Below are 25084 nucleotides of genomic sequence, written 5' to 3'. Positions count from 1 at the left end.
AAAAACCTTGCATCTTTCAGGACACTATATTTAACTACCATTATGAAGAAGATTAGGATTCAGAGAAACAAATAATATTGGAACAATTGGACATTCATATACAAAAATCGACCTCAACCAAACCCTCACACATTATAACTAACTCAAAACAGATCATAGATCTAAAAGTAAACCAAAACCTGTAAAACTTCTAGAAGAAACACAGGAGAAAACCTGCATGATCTGGGATTAGGCAAAGAGTTGTTATACATGATTCTAAAAACATAATACATAAAAGAGAAATTAGACTTCATCAAAATGAAAAACTATTGCTTTGTGAAAGATACTGTTAAGAGAATGAAAAGACAATCTACAGAGTGGGAGAAAATATTTGCAAATCAAACATTTTACAGAATGTTATTTTGGAGGGTACATTCCTGGGATTGCTATAGCATTTCAAACCAACTGTGAAGTAATCTGGGCTTACCCATTTGTTACCAAGACTCCAGTTGGCACCAAATCCCTGTTGAGAGCTTCCAATGACCAACGATACAAGTTTTGGGATGACTTCTTATTTGTTAAGTCATGGACTAAAATAATACCTAAAATAACCAAAGAAAATAATGTCAATATTGTAACAACTCCTCTTCATTTCACAATTGGCAAAACATTAGGTTGCTTACCGAATGCATTTTGGTACGACTAACAAACTCAGACACAATTATTTTTAAATTTCCTCTGTAAATTCTTGCAAATAGTTATTTAAAAATAATTATCTAAAAGCTTTTCTTTGTCAGTTATATAACTTTTAAAAACTTCTACAAGGGCTGACAGATGTCATTAAACTTTTAGAATGTCTTCTTTTTTTCTTCATTCAACACTTAATGAGTGCCTATTCTGCCTGGTCCTAATTACAGAACTACTTCATCAATAAAAAGAATCAAAACTACTTCAAGTATATAGGAAATTATATTCATTCAAAAAGGTTATTTTTTTCCACACTATGCATCTGTCATAGACATCATACATACACATATTACTTACACTCATTAAAATATTTAATAATAAAAATGTATTAAAATGGTATTGATTTAATTTGATACAATTCCTATTCTTTAGCTGACAAGATGTTTTCTTGTAGATCACCTGAACCTAATCAACTCAAAAGTCTAATCATTTAGTTCTTCGGATTAATGGCTAGCTATGTAAGCTTGCTCTACCTGTAAGAGATCTAGTTAACAAAGCAAAAGAAATATGCCACTAGAAGGAGGTAGGAAAAGATAGTCAAGAAGTATGAATAGTAGAAAACAGATGGACTTTTAAGAGATTGAAAAATAGCAAAATGTAATAAGGTTTAGAAATACAATTAAACAGAATCAGTTAAGATCCTGGACAGAAAGGTAAAGCAGGTTATTACAATATGATATTGACAAAAAAGGAAAAGCTTTAATGCCTAGTGAAATTTAGGGTACCATCTTGTGATCAAGAGACAATAGGTTTTTAAACCCCCAACCCTTGCCTATATTACCCATATTCTACTGTGAAGAGAGAATGTGAAACTGATGATTCTTCCATCTTCAAGATGTAACATATGTAAATTTGAAAAAGAAGGGCATAAGAGTTAGAATTATTTGGCTCCTCTAGTTTTTACAGACATTGTGTAACTAAGGTGCTTGTGCAAATTATAGTTGACTAGTTCCAGTTAGCTCAGGTAAATCTGTATCTCTCCTGGGATCTGGAAAAAATAGAGATCTGACACTTGCCCCCGTGTCCAACTGCATTCACTCTACTTTCCTCAATGAGGGGCTCTATTAGGCATTAAGGAAACATGAACAAGGATAGATTTTAAAAAAGGAATAAAGAGCTACCGTTAAAGAATATAGCTAACATTTATTCAGTATTTATGTGGTAAATATTGTGCTTTACGTCTGGCATCTAATTTGATTTTCAGAACAGTCCTATGAGGTAAGAATTATTATCTTCATTTTACACATGTGTAAACTGAGGCTCAGAGAGGTTGAGTAACTTACCCTAGATCACATGGTAAGTGGGGTAGCAGAATTTGAAATCAAGTATTCTGACAGTAAAAGATTAGAGGAAGACAGAATAAAGTCACTTCAGGGCAAAGGGAGTGGAAGATACTTTCTCCTCTCCTTATTTCCTAGGTATAAATACCACAAAACTATGGGTGGGTTTGGTTGGGAGAGTGAAAAGATTACAAAGGCCTAAATGAGCTATTAGATGCACAGGGAGGAGTTTATTTTTTGAGGATCTCTATTTAAGGCTTTTGAGCTTTTAAGGGCATTGAGCACCTTTTTCCTTATTTTCCTTCTTTCATTTGGGCTGAGAGTTCCTGCTTTGTAGATTACGAGCTAGAAGGGATGGGACACAGTGAGGCCCAAAGGAAAGAAGTCAGGGTGATAGCTGATCAGAATATGTTCTAAATCTTTAAAAATAGAGAGGTAGAGACACTTTACAGGTTTCCTTTGGGGATTACCAGCCTCATTCATCACAGTGGGAAGAGGTAGGGTATTGAGGGAAGGAAGTTATTGCTAAGAATAGACTGTATTTGAATGGAGTGATCCTTATGCTCTGTTTCTTAGAAAATAAGGATGGTAGATGGAGTAAAGAACCTTGAACGCTTCTACCAAGAGAAATGTTCCAGAGGTAGGCTCGAAGAACACAGAAACTGATTTTCTTTCTTTTTCATTGAAGTATAGTTGATTTACAATATTGTGTTAGTTTCAGGTGTACAGCAAAGTGCTTCAGATATATATATATATATATATATATATATATATTCAGATTCTTTTCCATTATAGGTTATTACAATATATTGAATATAGTTCCCTGTGCTATACAGTAGGACCTTATTGTTTATCTATCTTATATATAGTAGTTTGTATCTGCTAATCCCAAACTCCTAATTTATCCCTCCCTCCCGTTCCCCTTTGGTAACCATAATTTTGTTTTCTCTGTCTGTGAGTCCCTATTAAGATTGCTCTTAATAGGGAGTTGTTTTTTTGTTTTTTTTTTAAGAAACAGGAATATCTCTCAGTCTTACTTGTAAAACTAACATAGGATATATGAAATTACTTCAATAATATTTAAGGAAGACACAAATCACTAATGAAGAGTAGGTATAGAAAAGATAACCAAATAAATATGGATTTAGATGGATTTCTTCAGTACTTACTAAGCTTACAACTCAGAATTCCATAAAGTTTCTAGGATCTGAATGGTCTTTATTATTTATTTATAATTTTTATCCTAACTCTTTGTCAAAAAGATCTAAACAGGAAAAGTGTTATTTATCCAAACTTTTCTTTGCCAAATCAGATTGATATCAACTTTGACAAGTCATTTGACTGATATAATCCAAGTTTATCACTTGATCCTAGATCTAAACCAGGCTTCATTTCTTTCTCTCCTGCTCTTTAGCAAGTCACCTAATACTATACCAGTCTTATCTTACTGTTTTTTCATTTATATACATTCTATTAATATATGCCATTATCATGTACTTTATCATGTATCATTATGATGTCATATATTAATGTCACCATCTTAAACTGTGTTTTGTTTCATTTATGAATATTTTGTTTCTTCAATTAGATTGTGACACTTTCAGATAGAATTCCGAGCTAAATGCGACATAGGTCTGAACTAACATGACTCATCCTGTATTCTACAGTACGCATCCAATGACAAGAGCCTTCTCTACTTTTCTGAAGTATCTACAACACCTTATGATATGGGATAAGATATTGAAAGAGGAATATAAGTAATGAAGATGGTACTGAATAATTACAATGCTTACTTAATATAGAATGAGATCTAAGCATAGTATAAATGAAGGCCAATTAATAGCTAAGCATCTACCAGAAAGGAAGGGGTAAGATACTAAATCTTTTGGTACATCAATCAAAGAGAAGTTGAAATTATATTTCACAGTAAAAAAAAAAAAAGGTAAAAAATGAATTAAAGAGAAGATAAAAAAATTCTATAGGTAAATCACAGGTGTCAGTAGTTTAGTTCCTGGACACAGAGTAGGCACTCTATGAACTGCAATTATGTCCTATTACACACCTCTACCTGGAAGTCTGCTCCAGGTGTTTGTATATCTATAACTGGATGAAATTTCTGCACCCCTAAAAACATCCTTAGGCAGCTTTTATAATTACACAGGACTCTAAGGAACAGATGAAAAAAAATCTCAGTATCTCTGGGACATCTGGCTTAGACCATGGGACTCCTAATGGTATATACTCAGTTGACTGAAGAAACAGCACTCCCAGGGGACAGTGTTTTGGAAGGTTCCATGTTTTATGTCGAGTACCCAAACTATCTCTCAATATTTAGTTTATGACAATAATATAAATAGAAACACTTAGACAAAGCAAATATCTAATGTTCTGAAATACATAGTTAGAATCTAAAAAACATGAACTGGAATGTGATATGCAGATTTAAATTAAGAGTTGGGGGTATCTTAGATCTTTCTTAAATTAAGATGAGTCCAGCATTCCTCATCAGATGATCTGAGACCATTAATATATGGTAAAAATAAAAAATGTTTTACCATTTACAGAGTTGTAGAATACTGCTCTTGTGCTTTTCACACTGCTGGCACTGCCCACAGAGCCTCCAACATCCCAAAATTCTATATAGTAGGTCTTCTCTTCTGGGGTTCCTTCTTTGTAGTCATGAACCTAACAAATCAATCCATCAAAATAATTATTATAGCCACTAAGAAAACTCATAAACACCCTCATTCCAGTTTAAAGCACTGAACATTCCATATCAGCAGCTTACCCTCTGACTCTCTAATCACCACCTCCTATCTTTACAGCTTCCTCTCTCTAACACTCCAACTCTAATAATAATCTTTGACCCCAAAGGTCCCTATAGTTCATGGATCCTAACACCTTCCAAAGTCCCCCCTTCCACTTCCAAACCTTCACTTCCTTCCTAACTAAGCATAAATTCTGCTATTTGTCATTTTAATCTCTCCTTTACTCTTCCCTCACATAGTATTCATTAGACAAAACTCCAGCCCTGATTATATCCACCTTTTCCTGTATTCCATGTCTGCAACCCAGCTAGCGAGTGTAATGTTCAGAAAAATATACATTCAAGCTAACTGGATTCATTTTAAATTCAAGTCTACCTTTGGAGCTCTCTGTCTATCAGTTCCATAGTCTATTTCCTCTTTTCCTCCCCTAGGTAACTATTTCACACTTACTCCTATTTTTCAAACTTCCAATCTCTCTTCCTTGTCCTCAGGCACAGCTAATAATCTTGCTTCCAGAGACAGAAGCAATCAGAAGAGAACTCTACAACCTGCTCTTCGCTTATCTATCCACTCCCTGTATCTGTACCCATATAATCTGCTTTCCTTGCAGCTATTATAGATAAACTGTCTGTGTCTCTATGGTCAAATCCCCTTCTTATGCATAAAATCCCATCCCTTCTTTCTTATCAAAGAGGTAGCTCTATCAATTCTCCCTTTCATCATCAAATTATCCCTCTCTGTTGGATTAATTCCCACCAGCGAACAACCATGCCATAATTTTTCCCATCTTAAAATAACCTTCTCTTGGGCTTCCCTAGTGGCACAGTGGTTGAGAGTCCGCCTGCCGATGCAGGGGACACGGGTTCGTGCCCCGGTCTGGGAAGATCCCACATGCCGCGGAGCGGCTGGGCCCGTGAGCCATGGCCGCTGAGCCTGTGCGTCCGGAGCCTGTGCTCCGCAACGGGAGAGGCCACAACAGTGAGAGGCCACAACAGTGAGAGGCCAGCGTACCGCAAAAAAAAAATAAAAAAATAACCTTCTCTTGACCTCATGTCTTCCTCTAGCTGCCAAACCACTTCTCTATGCCTTTTTACGGCAAAAGCCCTCCAAAGAGTTGTCTCTTCTCAACTGTCTCTGATTCTTTTCCTTATATTCTCTTTTGAACTCATTCCTGTCACACCTTTTGTCCCAGTCACCCCACTGAAATATTCCTTATCAAGGTCATTAATGGCTTCCACACTGCTAAATCCAACAATCAATGAATAGTTTCCATCTTACTCTATCATCTGATAAAACTAATCACTCCTCTTTCAATACTTTCTTCACTTAACTTACAGGAATATCATACTGTTCCGCTTTTCTTCCTACCTCACTGGCTAAGCCTTTTCAGTCTCCATTTGGGTTGTCCTCATCTCTCTACCCTCTTAATTGTTAGAGTGTTCCAAGGTTTAGTTCTTGGATATCTCGCAACACTTGCTCTTTTGACAATTTCATCTACTCTTATGATTTAAAATGTCATAAATACGTTGATGAATTCCAAATTTATATACATTCTGGAGCAGTCCCTTGAACCTCAGACTACCATATCACCTAACTACAATTTGGATGTCTAACAGGCACCTCAAATTTAACATATTTAAAAATAATAACCCAATCTTCCTCCCAAACCCATTCTTCTCCCAGTTTTCTCTGATCCAGTAAAAGGCAATTCTAGCCTTCTAGTTAGTTGAAGGGCCAAAAACTTAAGCGTTAACTTAACTCTTAACTTAAAACTTAACTCCTCTCATACTGCATATCTGATTTGTCAGCAAATTCTGTTGCTTTTGCCTTAAAAAAATATCCAAAACCTGTTCATTTCAAACCATCTCAACTATTACCACCCTCAAAGCCTCTATCTATCTCTTTGCCTGAATTAATGTAATCATCCCCTAACTGATTTCCCCACTAGAGCCTCACCGACTCACTTTCCCACCACCCTCCATTTGTTCTCCAAATAGTAGCTAGAGTGATCATTTTAAAATGAAAGTTAGATCATATCCCCCTTCAATTCAAAACACTCCAATGACTTTCTTACTCAGAGTAAACTCCAAAATCTCTCTCTTTCTCATGGTCTAGACTCTATAAGAATTTACTGCTTATATTTCAGAAACGAAATCTGATATATGGCAACCTTATCTATTAGAATATAGACAAGAGCCAGATTATAATACGGTGGTTCAGGGGTGTACATCAGAATCTTTCAAGGTTTTTTTTTTTAGAAATATACATGCCAACAAAAGCAAAAAATAAACAAGTGGGACTACATCAAATAAAACAGCTTCTACACAGCAAAGGAAACGAGCAACAAAGTGAAAAGGCATCCTATGGAATGGGATAAAATATTTGCAAATCATACATCTGATAAAGGGTTAATATCCAAAATATATAAAGAAATAATACAATTCAATAGCAAAAAACCCAATTTAAAAATTGGGCAGAGGAACTGAATAGACATTTTTTCAAAGAAGACAAATGGTCAACAAATACCTGAAACGGTGCTCAATATCACTAATCAGAAGGGAAATGAATATCAAAAGTGTGAGATAGCACCTCACACCTCTTAATATGGCTGTTATCAAAAAGACAAGAGATAACAAGTGTTGGTAAGCATGTGGAGAAAAGGGAACCCTTGTACACTACTGGTGGGAATGTAAATTGGTTCAGCCACCATGGAAACAGAATGAAGGTTCCTCAAAAAGTTAAAAATAGAACTACCATATGATCCAGCAAGCCCACTTCTGGGTATATATCCAAAGGAAATGAAAACAGGATACTGAAGAGATATCTGCACTCCCATGTTCTGTGCACAACAGTCAAGATATGAAGACAATTCAAGTGTCTGTCAATGGATGAAGGAACAGAGAAGATGTGATATACAGCCATGAGATGGAATATTATCCCATTATTCAGCCATGGGGCTGGGGTGGGGGGGCGGTGGGGAAATCCTGCCATTTGAGACAACATGATTGGATCTTGAGGGAATTATGCTAAGTGAAACAAGCCACTCAGAGAAAAAAAAAAAAACAACTGCATGCTATCACCTATATGTAGAATCTAAATAAAAAGTTAAACTGATAGAAACAGAAAATAGAAAAGTGGTTGCCAGGGGTTGCAGGGGTGGGGGAAATAGGAAGAAATTGGTATAAAGGTACAAATTTTCATCTCTAAAATGAATAAGGTCTGAGGACCTAATGTATGATATGGTGACTGTAGTTGATAACACTCTATAGTATAACCGAAACATGCTAATAGAACTTAAATGTTCTCACCAAATAAATAATAAATAAACATGTGAGGTGATGGATGTGCTAATTAACTGGATGGGAGGAATCCTTTCACAATGTGTAAGAATATAGTAAATCATCACAATATATACTTTAAATATCTTACAACTTTTTTTGTCAATTATATCTCAATAAAGCTGGAAAAAAAAGTCCTTAAAAAAAAAGAAATATACATGTCAGACTTACTGAATCCGTAACTTTGGGGTCCAGTCCTTGGCATGCATAATTTGAACAATTCTCCAAATGATTTTGCTGTAACCTCTAGTTAAGAATTACTCATTTTATACAATGGAACTCTTTTGGTATTAGGAAGCCTAGACTATATTCATTGATTGCTACTAATTATCCCTGATATCTTTGAGTCTCAGTTTCTTTGCTTACAAAACGAAGAAGTTATATTCTGTATATCAAATGGCTCTGAAATAACAGAAAGCAAGATAGCTGAATAGTTAAAATAGATGTCATAAAATGCATATATCAATATGTTTAACAGAATGCTTCATACTTTTTACTTATTCACATTTTTTTTGGGTCCAAATCCTTTTGTCCAAGGAAAACTTTAAGTAAATAAGATATTCTACAGATAGCCACATTGACGTTAAGATAAGACAATTAGCAGACTGGCAACAAAGAGGACAGGACACAAAAATGACAACAGCAAAATCACAGCAGTTGGGGACCATTGTGGATAATAGGAAGTAATCTTGTATACTGGGATAAAAGGTATCACTATTTTGCTATAAGGCATAAATAACTGATAATATGTGAAAATGTTAAGTCATCAATAAAAAGGTTAAACTACATGAATTCTGTTTATGAAAGCAAGGAAATTTATAATATCAAGATTTCTAAGCAAAACCACTGAAACGAACAATACAAGGTATTATAAGGAGTCAGTTACCTGGTATCAAAAAGCTCAACTACTTTAGTGAAGCTTTGTTGATCCTGCCACCCTCCCTGGCTCCAAAACCAATCAGGGCCAGTTAGGTACTCTTCTTATTTGCTCCCATAACATCCTGCACAGTTCTATCATTTCACTAACCACACTGTCTTATTTATCTGCTGATATCTCTTCTATTAGACTCTGAGCTTAAGAGCATGGACCATATTATTCATCTTGGTAGGCCTACAACATAGCATAATACCTGGCACATATTAGATGCTTTGATATGTTTAGTTAAATCAAGGAATAAATTCAGGATATATCATCCTCTAAGGTTTTATTATACTCAGTTTATTATTTTACTGAATTCCAGTGCTTCTCAGGTACAGTTCTAAGAACAAATTAAATCAGAACCAATAGGAAGGCTTATTTTAAAAAATACAGATTCTTGGACAACTCTTGAAGCTTCTGGGGTGAGGCTCAAGGATCTGTATTTTAAAGAAAGCTCTCTAGGAGATTCTCATACATAATTAAGCTGGGCAACAATTTAAGTACATCATTTTTTTTCTCTAAAGTTATTTCAAATGTCTAATGTTTACAGACTGTAAACAGACTGTAACTCCTTCCAGAATAGCCACTATGTAATACAACTTCCAGGTAGCATGCCCTCTTAGCCTTGCAATGTACCAAGTCTATTAGCCAGCTCCCTTTTGGCTACACACGCTCCCAAGCCAGATTCACCCACTCATCTGTACTCTTCACCACAAAATACCTTCCTTAATTAAATCTTTTCATGTTTCCTTCCAGAATTAGAAGAGAAGGTACCCTTCTTTCTTTCCAAACTGGTGAATTAAACTAAGTTTTACTTAATTCAAATGTAATGAGTCCTAAGAATTTTAACCGTGGCTTGTAGCTCGTAGCTATGACATAATACCTTTTATATGGGTGAGTGATCTCCAAGGGAAAGCCTGACATTTTAACAAGTATTGCTCTTGACACAATAAGTGGTCCGTCGGTGCTATACTAAGAGCCCAACATGATGGGGGGTAATGCCAAACTATTAGAAATGTGTTTTATATTTAAATCAGGTCATCAAGGAACGAATATTTAAAGTCATTACAGACTTTACAGCTATATAAAGAAGGATTTTTCTCAACAGGTAGCAAAAGTATGTGCTGATCATCAAATGGGAAAAGGAACTATACTGTAACTTTGGTACTTCTCATTTACTCACCTCTTAACTTTTTATTGGAAATCAAATCAAGACTAAGTATAAAAGGTTTTGTCTCATTTGAAGAGTTTATTCATTGTGTGTAATTTTTAAAAAGGAGAAACAAATTTAGTAAAGAAAATGATACACATCAGGAAAGAGCAGTGGATGTAGATATTCTCTAGTAAGTTTGGTTTAGTATGTGTGCCTGTAGAACTATTATTAAAGAGAGTCAGGAAGGTAGGAGGTCTTAGGAGAGAGTTGGGAGAAAAGACAGAAGGATAGAAAAAAGTCAACAATGAGAGTGTACCAGGGGAGTAGGAATTGAATTTGTCTCATTCATTGCTGTACTTCTAATTCTTTGCAGTGTCTGATACCCAGGAGGTATGCAATATATATAATGAATGAATAAATGAATGAATGAATAATATCATAAAGGTGTCTGCTAACTGCCTCTTCCTTACCAGTAATCTTGTTTTGCCTTCAGCCAAGTTCATTTCCTCTATTTAAAAAAAAAAACTCTTGGACTTCCCTGGTGGTGCAGTGGTTAAGAATCTGCCTGCCAGTGCAGGGACCTCGGGTTTGATCCCTGGTCTGGGAAGATCCCACCTGCCCCACATGCCACAGAGCAACCAAGTCCGTGTGCCACAACTACTGAGTCTGTACTCTACAGCCCACGAGCCACAACTACTGAGCCTGTGCGCCACAACTACTGAAGCCTGCGCACCTAGAGCCTGTGCTCCACAACAACAGAAGCCACCACAACGAGAAGCACACACACTGCAATCAAGAGTAGCCCCCACTCACCACAACTAGATAAAACCCTCGCACGGCAATCCAACACAGACAAAAATAAATTAAATAAAATAATTTATAAAAATAATAAAAATAAAAAAATAAATTAAAAAACCCTTCACTTTCCCCTTCTATTCTGTACCCATCTGCTCCTTTATTTAACCTCTAAACGACTGATTTAAACCCCTGTTTCTATTTCCTCTCTGCCTACTCACATCATTTGGTTTCTGCCACTAACATTCCATTGCGTTTTCAAAGGTCAGCACTACCTTCATCGTCACCAAATCCAATTTTTTTTCTCTTAGTCCTTATATCTCTGTATTATTTCATACTAAAAATCAATCCCTCCTTCATGAAATTCTCATCTCTTTTTTGCTCTTGCGGCATTTCATCATCTTGGCTATCCCTCCTATCTCTTTGATCAATATTTCTCTGACCCCCTTTTCAACATCAACTCTCTAAATATACCCCAAGGTTCTCCCTCAGCTTTTCTCTTTCTAAATTTTCCTTTCTGAAAACCTCATCAGCTCTCATGGTTCAGGATTATCCCTATACAGATAATTCCAATTCAGAATTCTCTCTTGAGCTTCAACACGTCTAATGCCTTCCAGACATTGGATAGCTCACAGATCCCTCCCTTCATCATGTCCAGAGCTAAATTTATCATTTCTTTCTCTTCCACCTGTAATATATATCCCTCTTCTTAAGGAATAGTACATTTGTCCATTGCCCAGGCTGCCCATTCAATCATTAACACTCAGTATAATTTTCTGTTCTTCACAAGCGACTCACTTTCTTGCTTGAACACTTATATTCTATATCAGAGCTATCCCACAGAACTTTCTGTGATGATGGAAATGTCAAATATGGTAACCACCAGCAACATGTGACTACTGGGCACTCGAAATGTGGTTAGTTCAACCAAGCAACTAAATTTTTAATTTTAGTTCATTTAAATTAAATTTAAATCTCCATGAGTCTAGTCGTTACTGTATTTAACAGCATTAGAATACCTTTTTCTTAATACCATTCTGGAACAAAAGGCAGTACAGAGTAGTGATCAAAAGCACAGGTTTCTGAACCAGACTGTCTGGGTTTGAATTCCACCTCCATCACTTATTAGCATTGTGACCGTGAACAAGTCAGTTAATACTTCTGTGCCTCAACTACTTCATGTGTCAGATAGGGAAGCTAATAGTACCTACCTCAAAGGGTTGTGGGCATTAAGGCTTGTGGATTAGTATGCAAAATAGGTGCCTAGCCAAAGTAAGCACTAAAAAATGTTAGCCATCATTTATTATTACCATTATTTTAAAGATCATTTATATAAAGACCTTGTCCCACCTACCAGTTCCCACCTCATATTTTTAGTGGTAGGAAGACTGCCCTTAAAATATTTTTTTTTCTCCCCAGTGCTTGTATATTGTTATGCTGCCCAAGAGGAATTCAATAGATACTGATTGTGTGCAATGTGTAAATTAGAGTTAAAAATCCCATTAAAGTGAACTAGAAATGACAAATCAATTTCCTTATTTATAATTTGTGAAAAGATTAAATTCTGTAAGTTTTGTTTTCATAATTAAACATAGCCATGCATTTATATTGGTCCCATTAGACTTGGGGCAACAAAATTAGAACACAGCAATGAATGAAGAATACCACAAAATAAAACTTTTCTCTCTCTTCCCTTCAGTTCAGTTACACCTCTGCACTGCATACTAAATCCAAAATGTTAATAATTACCGAGTACATACTTTAAGCTTATTAGCTTCACCCAGTACTTGAAATTAAACCATTACATTATCATCTTTAACATCTCTATTTTTAGTTGGCTGTTAACAGATGTGAAATGAGCTAAATGGGGCAACTGTTTTTAAGAGTTCTGAAGAGTGTGTATTTATGGATCTATACTGATTCTGGAGATCCCCTTTCAGGTTTCAGTAACACAGAAGCTGTAATTGCAATATAAAAGCTGCTACAGCAGAAGGTGTTCTTTCAAGTTATTTAGGTAAAGCCTTTATCAGATTTAACCATCCTTGCTAGAGGGAAGAACTGTTCACTTTATTACAACAAGAGTCAATATAATTTACATGTCTATCAGAACTTACCTTAAGATTATCGTTTAAAAATGCCTTTTACTTATGTTGTCACTCAAGAAATGCATTTTTCTCAAAGAAGACAGATCAACCAGCCCAATTCAATGAAGAGTAATAAAAGCAAGATCACTTTCAGCCCCACATGCCCAACTCTTCCATGGTAATGCAATTCAGGCCAGTCTGGCTTTAAAGAAGTCAGTAACACACTCATTCCAGTAAAATCCATCACATTATTACATGACACTTGTCTTCGACTACTGTAGCCTTTATTCCAGTCTCCCTTTGGGCAGTTTTACATCCTCCCCACTGTTCCCTGGAACTATGGAGGGAGTTCAAAAGTCGGCAGTCTTTCATAAGATAACTCAAGGCAACTTCAATTTCACTTTCTCCAAAAGCAGGGGTTTCCAAAGGAAATCGCTACTGTTACTTCTAAAACTTGGTCAGGGTTCTTGGGAACTAACTAAACTCATATTGATCTGCAATCTGGGACATACGTAGAAGAACTCCTTACAGATACACCCCGAGTCTCCACCTTCATATACAGGAGGCTGCTAAGACAAAGTTTCTTTTGGAAATTTTGCTACCAGCTACACTCAAGACCTGTTATCCTAAGTTCCCATATACTTTGGGTCCTTAATTGGTTTCTTATATTCTGATTCCCAAACTGCTTTCTGCTTCCTCTACCCATTATTCAATCCCAATTGTTTCCTTCTTCCAAATCTTTCCACTTCTCTCCTAGAAACTTACTCCATGATTATATAAAATTCCATTATATTCTTATCCTCAACCTCATTGTATTAACTGATGCCAGCCTCTACCCTGAAGATAAAACTTCTCCTGCTGCCCTCTCAGATGGATGCTGTTCACTCTTCCACATTCGAATTACCCTGGAGTTAAAAAATAGGAAATACCTTGCATGAGGCTTTGGACCATCTAGCTATACTCCCCTTCCCTTCCTCTTCCCTTACTGTTAATACCTTTTAACTCCCTGTCAGCATCTGATTCATAGTCTTGCCTCTCTAAGTCCTGTCATTAACCACTTCCATATCCACTTGGAAAACTGATTCCACATCCTACCCAGTGTTCCTCAAAACACTGTTCACCTGCACCAGAATTGTCTCAGGTGCTTCTTAAAATGTAGATTCCTGGGCATGTATAACTCTGAATCAGAATATCTGGGGGCCTTTGTTATAAAGCAGAAACTAACACACCATTGTAAAGCAATTATACACCAATAAAGATGTTAAAAAAAAAAAGAATATCTGGGGGCAAGGTCCAAGAATCAAATTAAAAAACTAAGACATCAGGGCTTCCCTGGTGGCGCAGTGGTTGAGAGTCCGCCTGCCGATGCAGGGGACACAGGTTCGTGCCCCGGTCTGGGAGGATCCCACATGCCGCGGAGCGGCTGGGCCCGTGAGCCATGGCCGCTGAGCCTGTGTGTCCAGAGCCTGTGCATCCAGAGCCTGTGCTCCGCAATGGGAGAGGCCACAACAGTGAGAGGCCCGCGTACCGCAAAACAAACAAACAAACAAACAAACAAAAAAAAACTAAGACATCAGACTGCTTATCAAAGCAAAATTTAACTATATCTTATTTACAAGAAATACACTGTAAATACAAGGGTACAGGAAACACAAAAGTTAAGAGATGGAAGTAAGATACACCACAAAACATTAACTAAAAATAAGTTGGTTTATACAATATAATACTATTAACTATAGTCACCATGTTGTACATTATATCCCCAGAACTTATTTACCTTATAACTGGAAGTTTGTACCTTTGACCATCTTCACCCATATTACCCCTCTCCCCCTTTCACCCCCACTTCTGGCAACCACGAATTTCTTCTCTGTTCCCATGAGTTTGGTTATTTCAGATTCCACATCTAAGTGTGCTAATACAGTAATTGTCTTTCTCTCTCTGACTTATTTCACTTAGCATAATGCCCTCAAGGTCCATCCATGTTGTTTCAAATGGCAGAATTTCCTTCTTTTTTATGGCTGAATAATATTCCACTGTATATATAACACAATTTCTTTATCCATTCATTCATTAGTGAACACAATCTTAAAAATTCTCATGACAAGAAAAGAATTGTAACTATGTGAGGTTATGCATGTTACCTAAACTTATTGTGGTAATCATTTCTCAGTATATACATATATCAAATCATTTTGTTGTACACCTTAAACTAATACAAAGTTATATGTCAATTATATCTCAATAAAACTGGGGAAAAAAGTGGGATTTAGCTGTTTTATTACCAGACAAAATAGACTTCAAAGTACGATGTATTACTGGATATACAGAGGATATATCATGATGATAAAATGTTAAACCCTTCTGGAAGTTTAAACAATCTTAAATTAGAACACACCTAATAAAACAACCTCAAAATATATAAACAAAAATGGGCAGAATTAAAATGAGAAATAGAAAAATCCACACTTATAGCTGGAGATTATAATACTCATTCCTTAGCAACTGATGAAACAAGCAACAAAGAAAATCAGTCGAGATAGAGAAGATTTGAACAAAAAGACTAACAAACTTGACCTAATTGATATATTTAGAACAATGCACTCAACAGTTACAAAATATGCATTCTTTTCAAGTGCACAGAAATATTTACCAAAATTGGCATTAAGCAAATCTCATCAAATTTCAAAGAATGAAATCATACAGCACATGTTCTATGCACAATGAAAGTAAGCTAGAAATCAATAATTAAAAGATAATAAACATTCTCAAAGTTTGGAAATTAAGTGGCACATTTCTAAACCACCCATGAGTCAAAGAAGAAATCATAATGGAAATTAGACAGTATTTTGAACTGAATGATAATGAACAAAATTTCAGAGAGGCAGCTAAAGCTGTGCCTAGATAGAAATTTAGAGCCTTAGAGCTTTCTAAAGGGAAGCCTGAAAAAAACCAGTGAAACAACTACCCAGTGCAAGAAGTTAGAAAAAAACCAGCTAATTAAACCCAAAGAAAGTATAGACATAATAGAGAAAAAACCAGAAATTAATAAAATAGAAAACAGACATATAATAGATAAAATCAACAAAGCCCCAAACTGGTCCTAGATAGACCTCTAGCAAGACTGACCAAGAAAATAAGAGAAAGGCCACAAATTACCCATATCAGAAATGAAAAAAGGAATACTACTGCAGATCCTACAGATATTGAAAGACAATAGAGGATATAAAAACAAATTTTTTGACAATTTACATGAAGCAAATTATTTCAAAAACGTAAGTTATCAAAATTGATATAGAAGAAATAGTCATTTTCATATTTTCTTTAATGTTATTTAAAAACTCCCACAAAGAAAACTTTAGGTCCAGAGGTTTTTAACTGTGAATTCTTCCAAATACCTAAGGAAGAAATAAAACCAATCTTACATAAACTCTTCCGGAGAATAGATACAGAGGTAAAACTTCCCAACTCATTTTACGAGGCTAGCATAATCCTGATACTAAAATCCCACAAGGAGATTATAAGAAAGGAAAATGATAGGCCAATATTCCTCATGAATTTAGATGCAAATATTTGAAAAAAAAAGTATTAGTAAATTGAATCTAGTGATATATGAAAAGAATACATCAAGACCAAGTTGGATTTACTCCAAGAATGCAAAGTTGGTTTAACATTTAAAAATCAATCAAAATAATTTACCATAGTTACAAAATAAAGCAGGGAAATTATGATTATCATGCAAAAGCACCTGATAAAATCCAATACCAGTTCGTGGTTCAAACTCTCATCAAAATAGAAAGAGAAGGTAACTTTAATCTGATAAAGTATATCTACAAAAAGTCCTATAGCAAAACCCATATTTAATGGTATTACATTAAAAATTTCCTGAGATTGGGAATGAGACATGGATGCCTGTTAGCACCACTTCTACTTAACACTGTACTGGGGATTTAGCCAATTCAATAAGAAAAGGGGAAAAAACCCCAAATAAGACAAAAGGTGAATTACACGCGCAGACTGGGCTCTGAGTAGATAAGAGGGGCAGGTGGGCGGGGCAGGAAAATGAATTTAAGTTCAATTTCAACTTCAAATTGTAAAGCACTAGACCTTAACTTCACACCTTTTAAGCTTCTCTCTCATCCTCCCTACAAACCTGTAGGCTAGATAAAGCAGGTATTATTTACCTCTAATTTGCAGATGACATACTAAGGCTCAGAGAAGTAAACTGATTAGTCTAAGTTTCTCTTTAAGAAGCAAAAGCAATATGCGACTGACCCAGGAAGTGGAAGTTCAACTCTAAGTTTCTTTTCAATATGTTAAGCTTTCTCACAGAAAGGGAGCTAGAAAAGTCCAAAGGGAAATTTTGTCCAGAGCTTATTATTGGGTCTCCCAAACTTAAATAAAGTTGCCACTGAATTCATTATCTAGTTTCTTTTTCTTCCATAGCTAAGAATTTGGGAACATAGTAGGCTGAAATGATATAGACAGGTCCCCTCCGACTTCAAACTCATAGAAATGCCATAAAAATATTTTTTAAAAATAAAAAGGACACACTTAAGAAAAAAAAAAAAAGGAAATTCCCCAGATGCTAGAAATGAAGGAAAAACTTAAAGATTATGAAATGGGAGCTGACCCAGATTCAGATATAACTTTAGGGGTTGGTCCCCAAAGTTTTACTGCCCAGCCAAGAATAGGGGTCTGTTTTCCAGCTTTTAAGGCAAGAGTATATGTGGGTGAGTGACAAAGAACAGATTCCCTTCTTGAAATGTGGACCCTTGATGAGCAGCCCAGTCAGTGAAAGAGAGTAGGAAAAACTCTGTCCACTGGCTCAGGAAAGCAGGAAAAACTTTCTGTCAGGGACCTTGTAGAAAGTAGATGAAAGATCCACAAAAAATGGAAACCACAATCAGATGCTGGGGGGAATTTACATTATCAAGATTGCATGAAAAAAAAAAAAAAAAAAAAAAAAAAGATTGCATGGAAATTCCAAGCTGAGTAATTACAAGGATCACAGAAATCGCTAGGGCTCTGGCAGCAACAGAAATGAAAGGCACTGTACTCTCACAACACAGCATACAAGACTTCAAAAGGGAAGAGGAGAAAAAAAATCCTGTTGAAGATGTGGTCATCTTCAAGAATTACAAACCATACAAGAGGTACATTTCCATGAGGTAGAGTCTGCATATATAGCAAGTAGGACATCTGTCACCCACCCAGAAAAAAAAATAGAAAAAGCCAAAAGAAACCATAAAATATTATGTTGAATATGATTAAAATAGAAAGTAAAATATAATGAAAGATCAGAATATTTTGAAAAATTTTGACATTTGAAAAAGAACCGAAAGGAACATCTGGAAATTAGAAGTTACAGTTACTGAAATAAAAAACTGAGTGGATTTATTAAAAAACAGATTAGACATAGTTGAAGAGATTCTTAGTTAACTGGAAGGCAGATATGAGTACATCATCCAGAATGCACCACGGAGAAACAAACAATAGAAAACATGAAAGTGCAATTAAAAGATGTGGAGGACAAAAATCCAATAGAAGTTCAAAAGAAGAAGATAGAAGGAAAGAGGTAAGGCAAACAGATAATGGCTAAAAATTTTGAAAAATGAAGATATATACGAGGCGTACAACTTCTGAGTAGGATGACTAAAAACTAATCCACCCCTAGATGTAGGTTAGCAAAACTACAGAACATCAAAGATTATAAAAAAATTTTTTTTTTCTAAAGCAACTAGAGAGAAGAAATTACCTTAAAAAGGAATAACACTTAGGCTGACAGAGGATTTCTAATCAGTGGCAATATACATCGCAGACTGTGGAACAACAGGTTCAAGGAACTGAAGGAAAATAACTGTCAATCTAGCTAACTGCTATTCCCTCCTTATTTATTTCTTAACTCAATGGAGAGAGGTATGCTAGTACAAGAGAGGCCTGGACAGGAATAGCTGGAATTAGCAAGACCAAAATATCTGGGAAGATAGCTAATTCAGTGGAAACTGCACTTGGGTTTCCTAAATGTGATGTGGAACAGATGACCTAGATATAAGGCTCCAGAAGCTTTTGCCTTTACACTATATTTCTAGCCAAAAGTTGGCTGTCTTAGTGGGAAAGCCTCGAGCAGAATGATTTATGGAGCATGTTAAGTGAACTCTAGATATACAGTATAGTAATTAAAAGTGAAGTCTCTGGAATCAGACTAATTAGGATCAAATCTTGACTCTGCTTCTTATGAACTGAATGAATTTGATCAAATTACTTTACTTCTCTATGCCTTAATTTTTGTAGCTATATCTTACAGTTTAAAAAAGACTAAGTGGGACTTCCCTGGTGGCGCAGTGGTTGAGAATCTGCCTGCCAATGCAGGGGACACGGGTTCGAGCCCTGGTCTGGGAAGATCCCACATACCGTGGAGCAACTAGCCCTGTGAGCCATAATTACTGAGCCTGCGCGTCTGGAGCCTGTGCTCCGCAACAAGAGAGGCCGCGATAGTGAGAGGCCTGCGCACCGCGATGAGGAGTGGCCCCCACTTGCCGCAACTGGAGAAAGCCTCGCACAGAAATGAAGACCCAACACAGCCATAAATAAATAAATAAATATTAAAAAAAAAAAAAAGACTAAGTAAGCAAAGACATGTAAAACATTGGGCATAGTATCTAGCACAAAGTAGGTGTTTAATAAAACCCAGCTATTATTATTACTTAGTCTTGACTACAGGGCTGTAATTGGATCATGAATTTGAAGGAGTTATCTTTAATATGGCACTGAAAAACTAAAATATAAGAAACACATACCCTGACATCTACTGAGCAGCCCACAGTCCATGACGGATTTCCCAGCACTTGATTTTGGCACAGGAGATGAACTAGGGAAGATTTCCCAACACCTGTAAAAGATACAAGAACTCTAGTCATTTAAAAGACATGCTGAAATATATTATGGCAAAAGTAAGACTGAGAATAAGCAGTAATAATGATATATAAAGCATGGTTGTTTAAAGGGTGTTCATACCATACCAATGATTTAATAAGCTTCATTGATAAAGAGAAGATGGTTAAGGACACTGGTTCTCTCAAATTTAGCATCAGAATCCTCTGGAGGGTTTGTTAAAACACAGAATGCTGGGTCCTGTCCCCAGAGTTTCCAATTTGACAGGTCTGTCATGGAACCCAAAGATTTTGCACTTCTAACATATTCCCAGGTGATGTTGATGCTACGGATCCAGGGAACTCACTTTGAGAACTACTGGTCCAGGGCAATTTCAAATAAACTAATCCCTTTCCTTTGGAAGGATTTCATCTATTCAGCCTATTTTAGAATTGCAGAATCTTAACATATCTTAGAGGTAATCTCCTCTATCCTGACCACCAATGCAGAGGCCCCTTCCACAGACCCTGTTAGATCGTCTTTCAGATTATGCTTGAACACTATCAGTGACAGGGATTCACCATTTCACAATTCCATATTTAGATATTCCAGTTCTCCCATACAGTGATTTTTAGAAAGCAGTCAACCACTTGGCCCAGACTTATCTTTTGGAAAAGGAGAACAACTCTTCTTCTTCTTCTACATCATGGCCCTTTAACTTCATAGACAGCACTTGTCTTTTCTTTTTATTGAAGTATAGTTGACATACAATATTATGTTAGTTTCAGGTGTTCAACCCTTAAATACATTACAAAATGATCGCCACAATAAGTCTGGTAACCATCTGTCCCCATGCAAAGCTATTACAGTACCACTGGTGATATTCCCTATGCTGTACAATACATCCCTGTGACTTATGTATAATTGGAAGTTTGTACCTCAATTCCCTGCACCTATTTCACCCCTCTCCCCACCTCTCCTTTCTAGCAACCACCAGTTTGTTCTCTGTATGAGTCTGTTTCATTTTGTTTGTTCATTTTTTTTTTAGATTCTACATATAAATGAGATCATACAGTATTTGTCTTTCTGACTTATTTCATTTAGCATAACACCTTCTAAATCCATTCATGTTGTCGCAAATGGCAAGATTTCATTCTTTCTATGGCTAATAGTCGACCTGTATGTGTATATATACACATATTTTCTTTATCCATTCATCTATTGTGGACACTGAGGTTGCTTTCATATCTTGGCTACTATAAATAATGCCGCAATGAACATAGGGGTGCATACATCTTTTCGAATTAGTCTTTTTGTTTTCTTCAGGTAAATACCCAGAAGTGGAACTGCTGGATCATACAGTAATTCTATTTTTAATTTTTTGAGAAGCTTCCATATTGTTATCCACAGTGGCTGCACCAATTTACAATTCCACTGACAGTACATGAGGGTTCCCTTTTCTCCACATCTTCGATGACACTTGTTATTTGTTGTCTTTTTGATGAGTTATTCTGACAGGTGTGAGATGATATCTCATTGTGGTTTTGATGTGCATTTCCCTGATGATTAAAGATGCTGACCATCTTTTCATGTGTATGTCTTCTTTGGAAAAATGTCTATTAAGGTACTCTGCCTATTTTTTAATTGGATTGTTTTTTGATATTGAGTCGTATGAGTTCTTTATATATTCTGGATAGCCCCTTATCAGATATGTTGCTTGCAAATATCTTCTCCCATTCAGTAGGACAGCACTTTCTTTTCTTATAGATCTCCTGGGTTTAGGATAATCTAATTACTAATGCTAGGGCTAGTATTCTGAGATCTGTAGGAAGAGGAAAGGGAATGAGCTATCCCTGTACATTTATGTGTAGAGTTACTCATTCAATTAACATATCTGGGATGCCATTATAACAAGCATTGTTGGTGAATCTTTATGCGTCACTAGTTATCAAAAATTTAGCCGACCTCTTTGTGTGCATTACTGTGCATGGATCTATCACTTTTTATTATAAAGTTTTATTTACAGTCTATCTAGAAAGTAAAGAAAAAAAGAAGAAAATAAATCACCCAAAGAGCACTACTGTCAATAATGTAGATTTAAATTCATAAGCAGAGTTTTTCTATAAGCAGGTTGTTACTGTGAATATATTACACAGTGTACTTAAAAACAATGAAACATAGCCTTTGCTTACACAGTTGGTTTTGTCTGAAATATCCTACACATCCTCTCCTTCCATTTTCCCTCTCATTAGCCTGGTGAATTAATCTTTCAAGACTCAGCATCATTCTAGATATAAAGTCTTCTCTTACTCCATACAGGTAGAACTAAGCACATCACCCACCATCCTCTGCATCTCCGCTGTACACTGTACATTTTTCTATAGAGCACTTAAAATACACTATTACACTTGCTTGTTTATAGTGTTTACTCACTCTGCTTGATTTTAAGTTCTTTGAGGCCTGGGACTGGGTTTTACTCATTTTTTATTTCCAGTACTCAGAGAGGGCCTTAATTAGTACTTATTTAGTGGCTAAAAATTTCCATGTTATTATAGAATCTTCATAAATATTTTTAATGTCTCCATAGTAGTTCAGAGAGGAGACATAATGATTTATGTAACCATTTTCTCATTATTAGATATTAGGGTGCTTTGAACTTTTCATTATGCTAAGAAAAGATTTCTGTTTACACTTTCGTTTAAAATTAAAATTATTTTATTAGTATACCTTCCCAGAAGTGAAATTAATATGTAAACTGAAATCAACATTGAAAGTTCTTGATATACATTGACAATGTTTATCTGGTTACTATGCCACCCGCCATACACATAAGCCTGCAGGTCTTGTTGCACCTCAACAGTATGTAGTTGCTTTTTCATCTTTGTTAGCTTATAAGAGAAAAAAAAGTGACATCTTGCTTTAGTCTGCATTTCTTTACCTTCTGGTAAAGATACACATTATGTTCATCTTTGCTAACCAGTTGTTTTTCCTCTCTTATGAATTATCTACTGATGTGCTCCGCCCATTTATCTACTAGGTTTTACTGTTGTCAGTTTACATGACCTCTTCATATACTAGCTGCTCATGTAATTGAACCAAACATTTCCCCAGATTTCCCTTTCATTCCTTTTATTTTTTTACATACAGGCACGTAAGATTTTTGACTACTCAGAGTGAGCTTTGTATTTTATTTACTGCATTGCATCTGATATCTATGGCCTTTAGGGCATATTGTTGATTTTTGTGTTTGCATGTAGGTTTGTTTATGTTGGAGGAATATAACTAGGCATTTAGTTATCAGCTTGATACAAGTCTTGAAATTCTAGTTAAGCTTAACTGTGTCAGAGTAAACAGCTCTATGTAATAATATTGTATAGCTCTCCATGAATTAACTGCATTGGGTGATAAGAGTTAGCTAACATGGGATGAACTTTAAACAGTAAGAACAACAGAAGTGCCAAGAATAGTGGTTAACTTTAAGAATTTTGGAAAATTCTGATTCTATGTTTTCATCATTAGAACTAACTTAGATCAAAAGAATGCACTTGATTTGCTGGGGAAAAAAAGTTCAATATAATCAAATAAATGCCAGCTCCAAACAGAGCTGGTAATGTATTAAGCTCATCCCTTACATATGAAGGAACAAAGAGAAAAGAGTGTGTGCATGTTAGAGAGACTTTCAGGATTCCTTACTAAATTATCAAATATCTCTATGGGATACAAACAAATTTCTAAATCTCTAGTCATTCCTTTATATATTTGCGAAATCCTCAAAATTTCACAGGGGAAATGAGCCTTTATTCAAGGTAAACTTTGAAGTTTAAATACAAAGGCAGATGAAATGTAAAAAGTATATTCTAACTTGTAAGACAGCAAATCATTGTTAAAAGGGAACTGATAAAAAGACAATAACTGACTTTGCACATATAGCCTAACATCAGTGAATGTGTGACAAGATCAATCACTTTCCTGGTGGGCATAGCTCTGTCTTCTGTTTTGCAACTAAACTATAATAATAATTTTAAAAGGCTTACTAACTGTCTGATCACTTTTTCACATTTAATACAGCAGCCAATTCAATGCTGTTGTGTAATGCATTGATTCCACAGTTATATCCCCAGCACCTAATTCAGCATTTGCCATGTATTATAATAGGGAAATAATTTTTTGGGGAAAAAAATAAATCGATTAGTTTGAACAAGATGTAACATGAAGCGATTGTTAGATGCAATAGAAAGGTAATTATAAATGAGAGAAAGCACCCACTTCACATATCATGAAGAACTGTGTTAGCTCTGGATTCTTCTAAATCCTACTTGGTGATACTCCTACGAAGCCCATTTAGACCACTGTTGCTTTCTTTATCTGTAAAACTGAGTGCTTTTATTAAATTAACTTCAGCACCACTTCATGCTAAAGTTGACATAAATTGGATTATGTTCATAGAATTTCATAATGCAACTTTCTGAAGGGAATATTAAATAATGCTCTCTGTAAAATACTTTGCAATGCAAATAATCTTCAGGCAATGTGAAAATGTTCTCAACCTCCTCCCCCCACCAATTTTATTCAGTTTGGTAAGGCTAGTTTTCAAGCTCTTTGGGGTATGTCCTCTCCACCTCCAAGCATCTGACACAACGTCTTTGCTCAAGCAGACATCCAAAGGTCAACTCCAGAAAAGCACATCTATGAAATGCAAGGTTAATATTTATTCCAAGTTCTTAAGACGCTTAGGAGTGGAGGGTATGAGAAACAGGATAGTGAAGGGGAGATAGAAACACAGACTTCAACTCCTGTTCTCAAGCGTCCAAGGTAAGAATTTTAACACTAGGATTAAACTGGGCTCAGCATTAAGTCCTAGCTGCTTCATAAAATGGCCCTTATCTTATTTTTTCTATTTCTTCCAGCCCAGCACATAACAGTTTTTCAATTAAGATTAAACAGAACAAAGAAAAAAGAAGCGCAGTTGAGACTAAAACAGGTCTACCACCTGATACTTCACGAAATAATATGGGTTAGTGTTCTAAGTACGTGGACTCCCGGCTCAAACTAGTTCTGTCATTTACATCTCTTTAAAAGAGATTTGTCATTTGTGAAATGGGATAATAGGACTGATCTCAGGATTAAATGAGTTAATATATGCAAAGC

At 35.8% G+C, this 25084-nt stretch overlaps 1 protein-coding gene across 3 annotated transcripts in view; it reads right to left on the bottom strand.

Annotated features, from left to right (window-relative positions):
* RABL3 (RAB, member of RAS oncogene family like 3) overlaps positions 1-25084 on the bottom strand; it is a 38871-nt gene that overhangs the window by 13256 nt on the left and 531 nt on the right. Inside the window, exons 2-5 of one of the 3 annotated variants that reach the window (XM_033403319.2) lie at positions 20602-20734; positions 19864-19957; positions 4562-4691; positions 467-581 (exon numbers count right to left, since the gene is read on the bottom strand). In XM_033403319.2, the coding sequence (XP_033259210.1) occupies positions 467-581; positions 4562-4691; positions 19864-19957; positions 20602-20660 (398 nt within the window). In that variant the 5' untranslated portion in view covers positions 20661-20734. The remainder of the gene's footprint in view (positions 1-466; positions 582-4561; positions 4692-19863; positions 19958-20601; positions 20735-25084) is intronic. The other 2 variants (XM_004278540.3, XM_049710162.1) reach the window with 2 other exon arrangements.

The sequence above is a fragment of the Orcinus orca genome, chromosome 5 (assembly GCF_937001465.1).
Source record: "Orcinus orca chromosome 5, mOrcOrc1.1, whole genome shotgun sequence".
Lineage (NCBI taxonomy): Eukaryota > Metazoa > Chordata > Mammalia > Artiodactyla > Delphinidae > Orcinus > Orcinus orca.
Note: the sequence above shows the minus strand (reverse complement) of the source record. Positions and strands in the feature narration are given on the sequence as shown.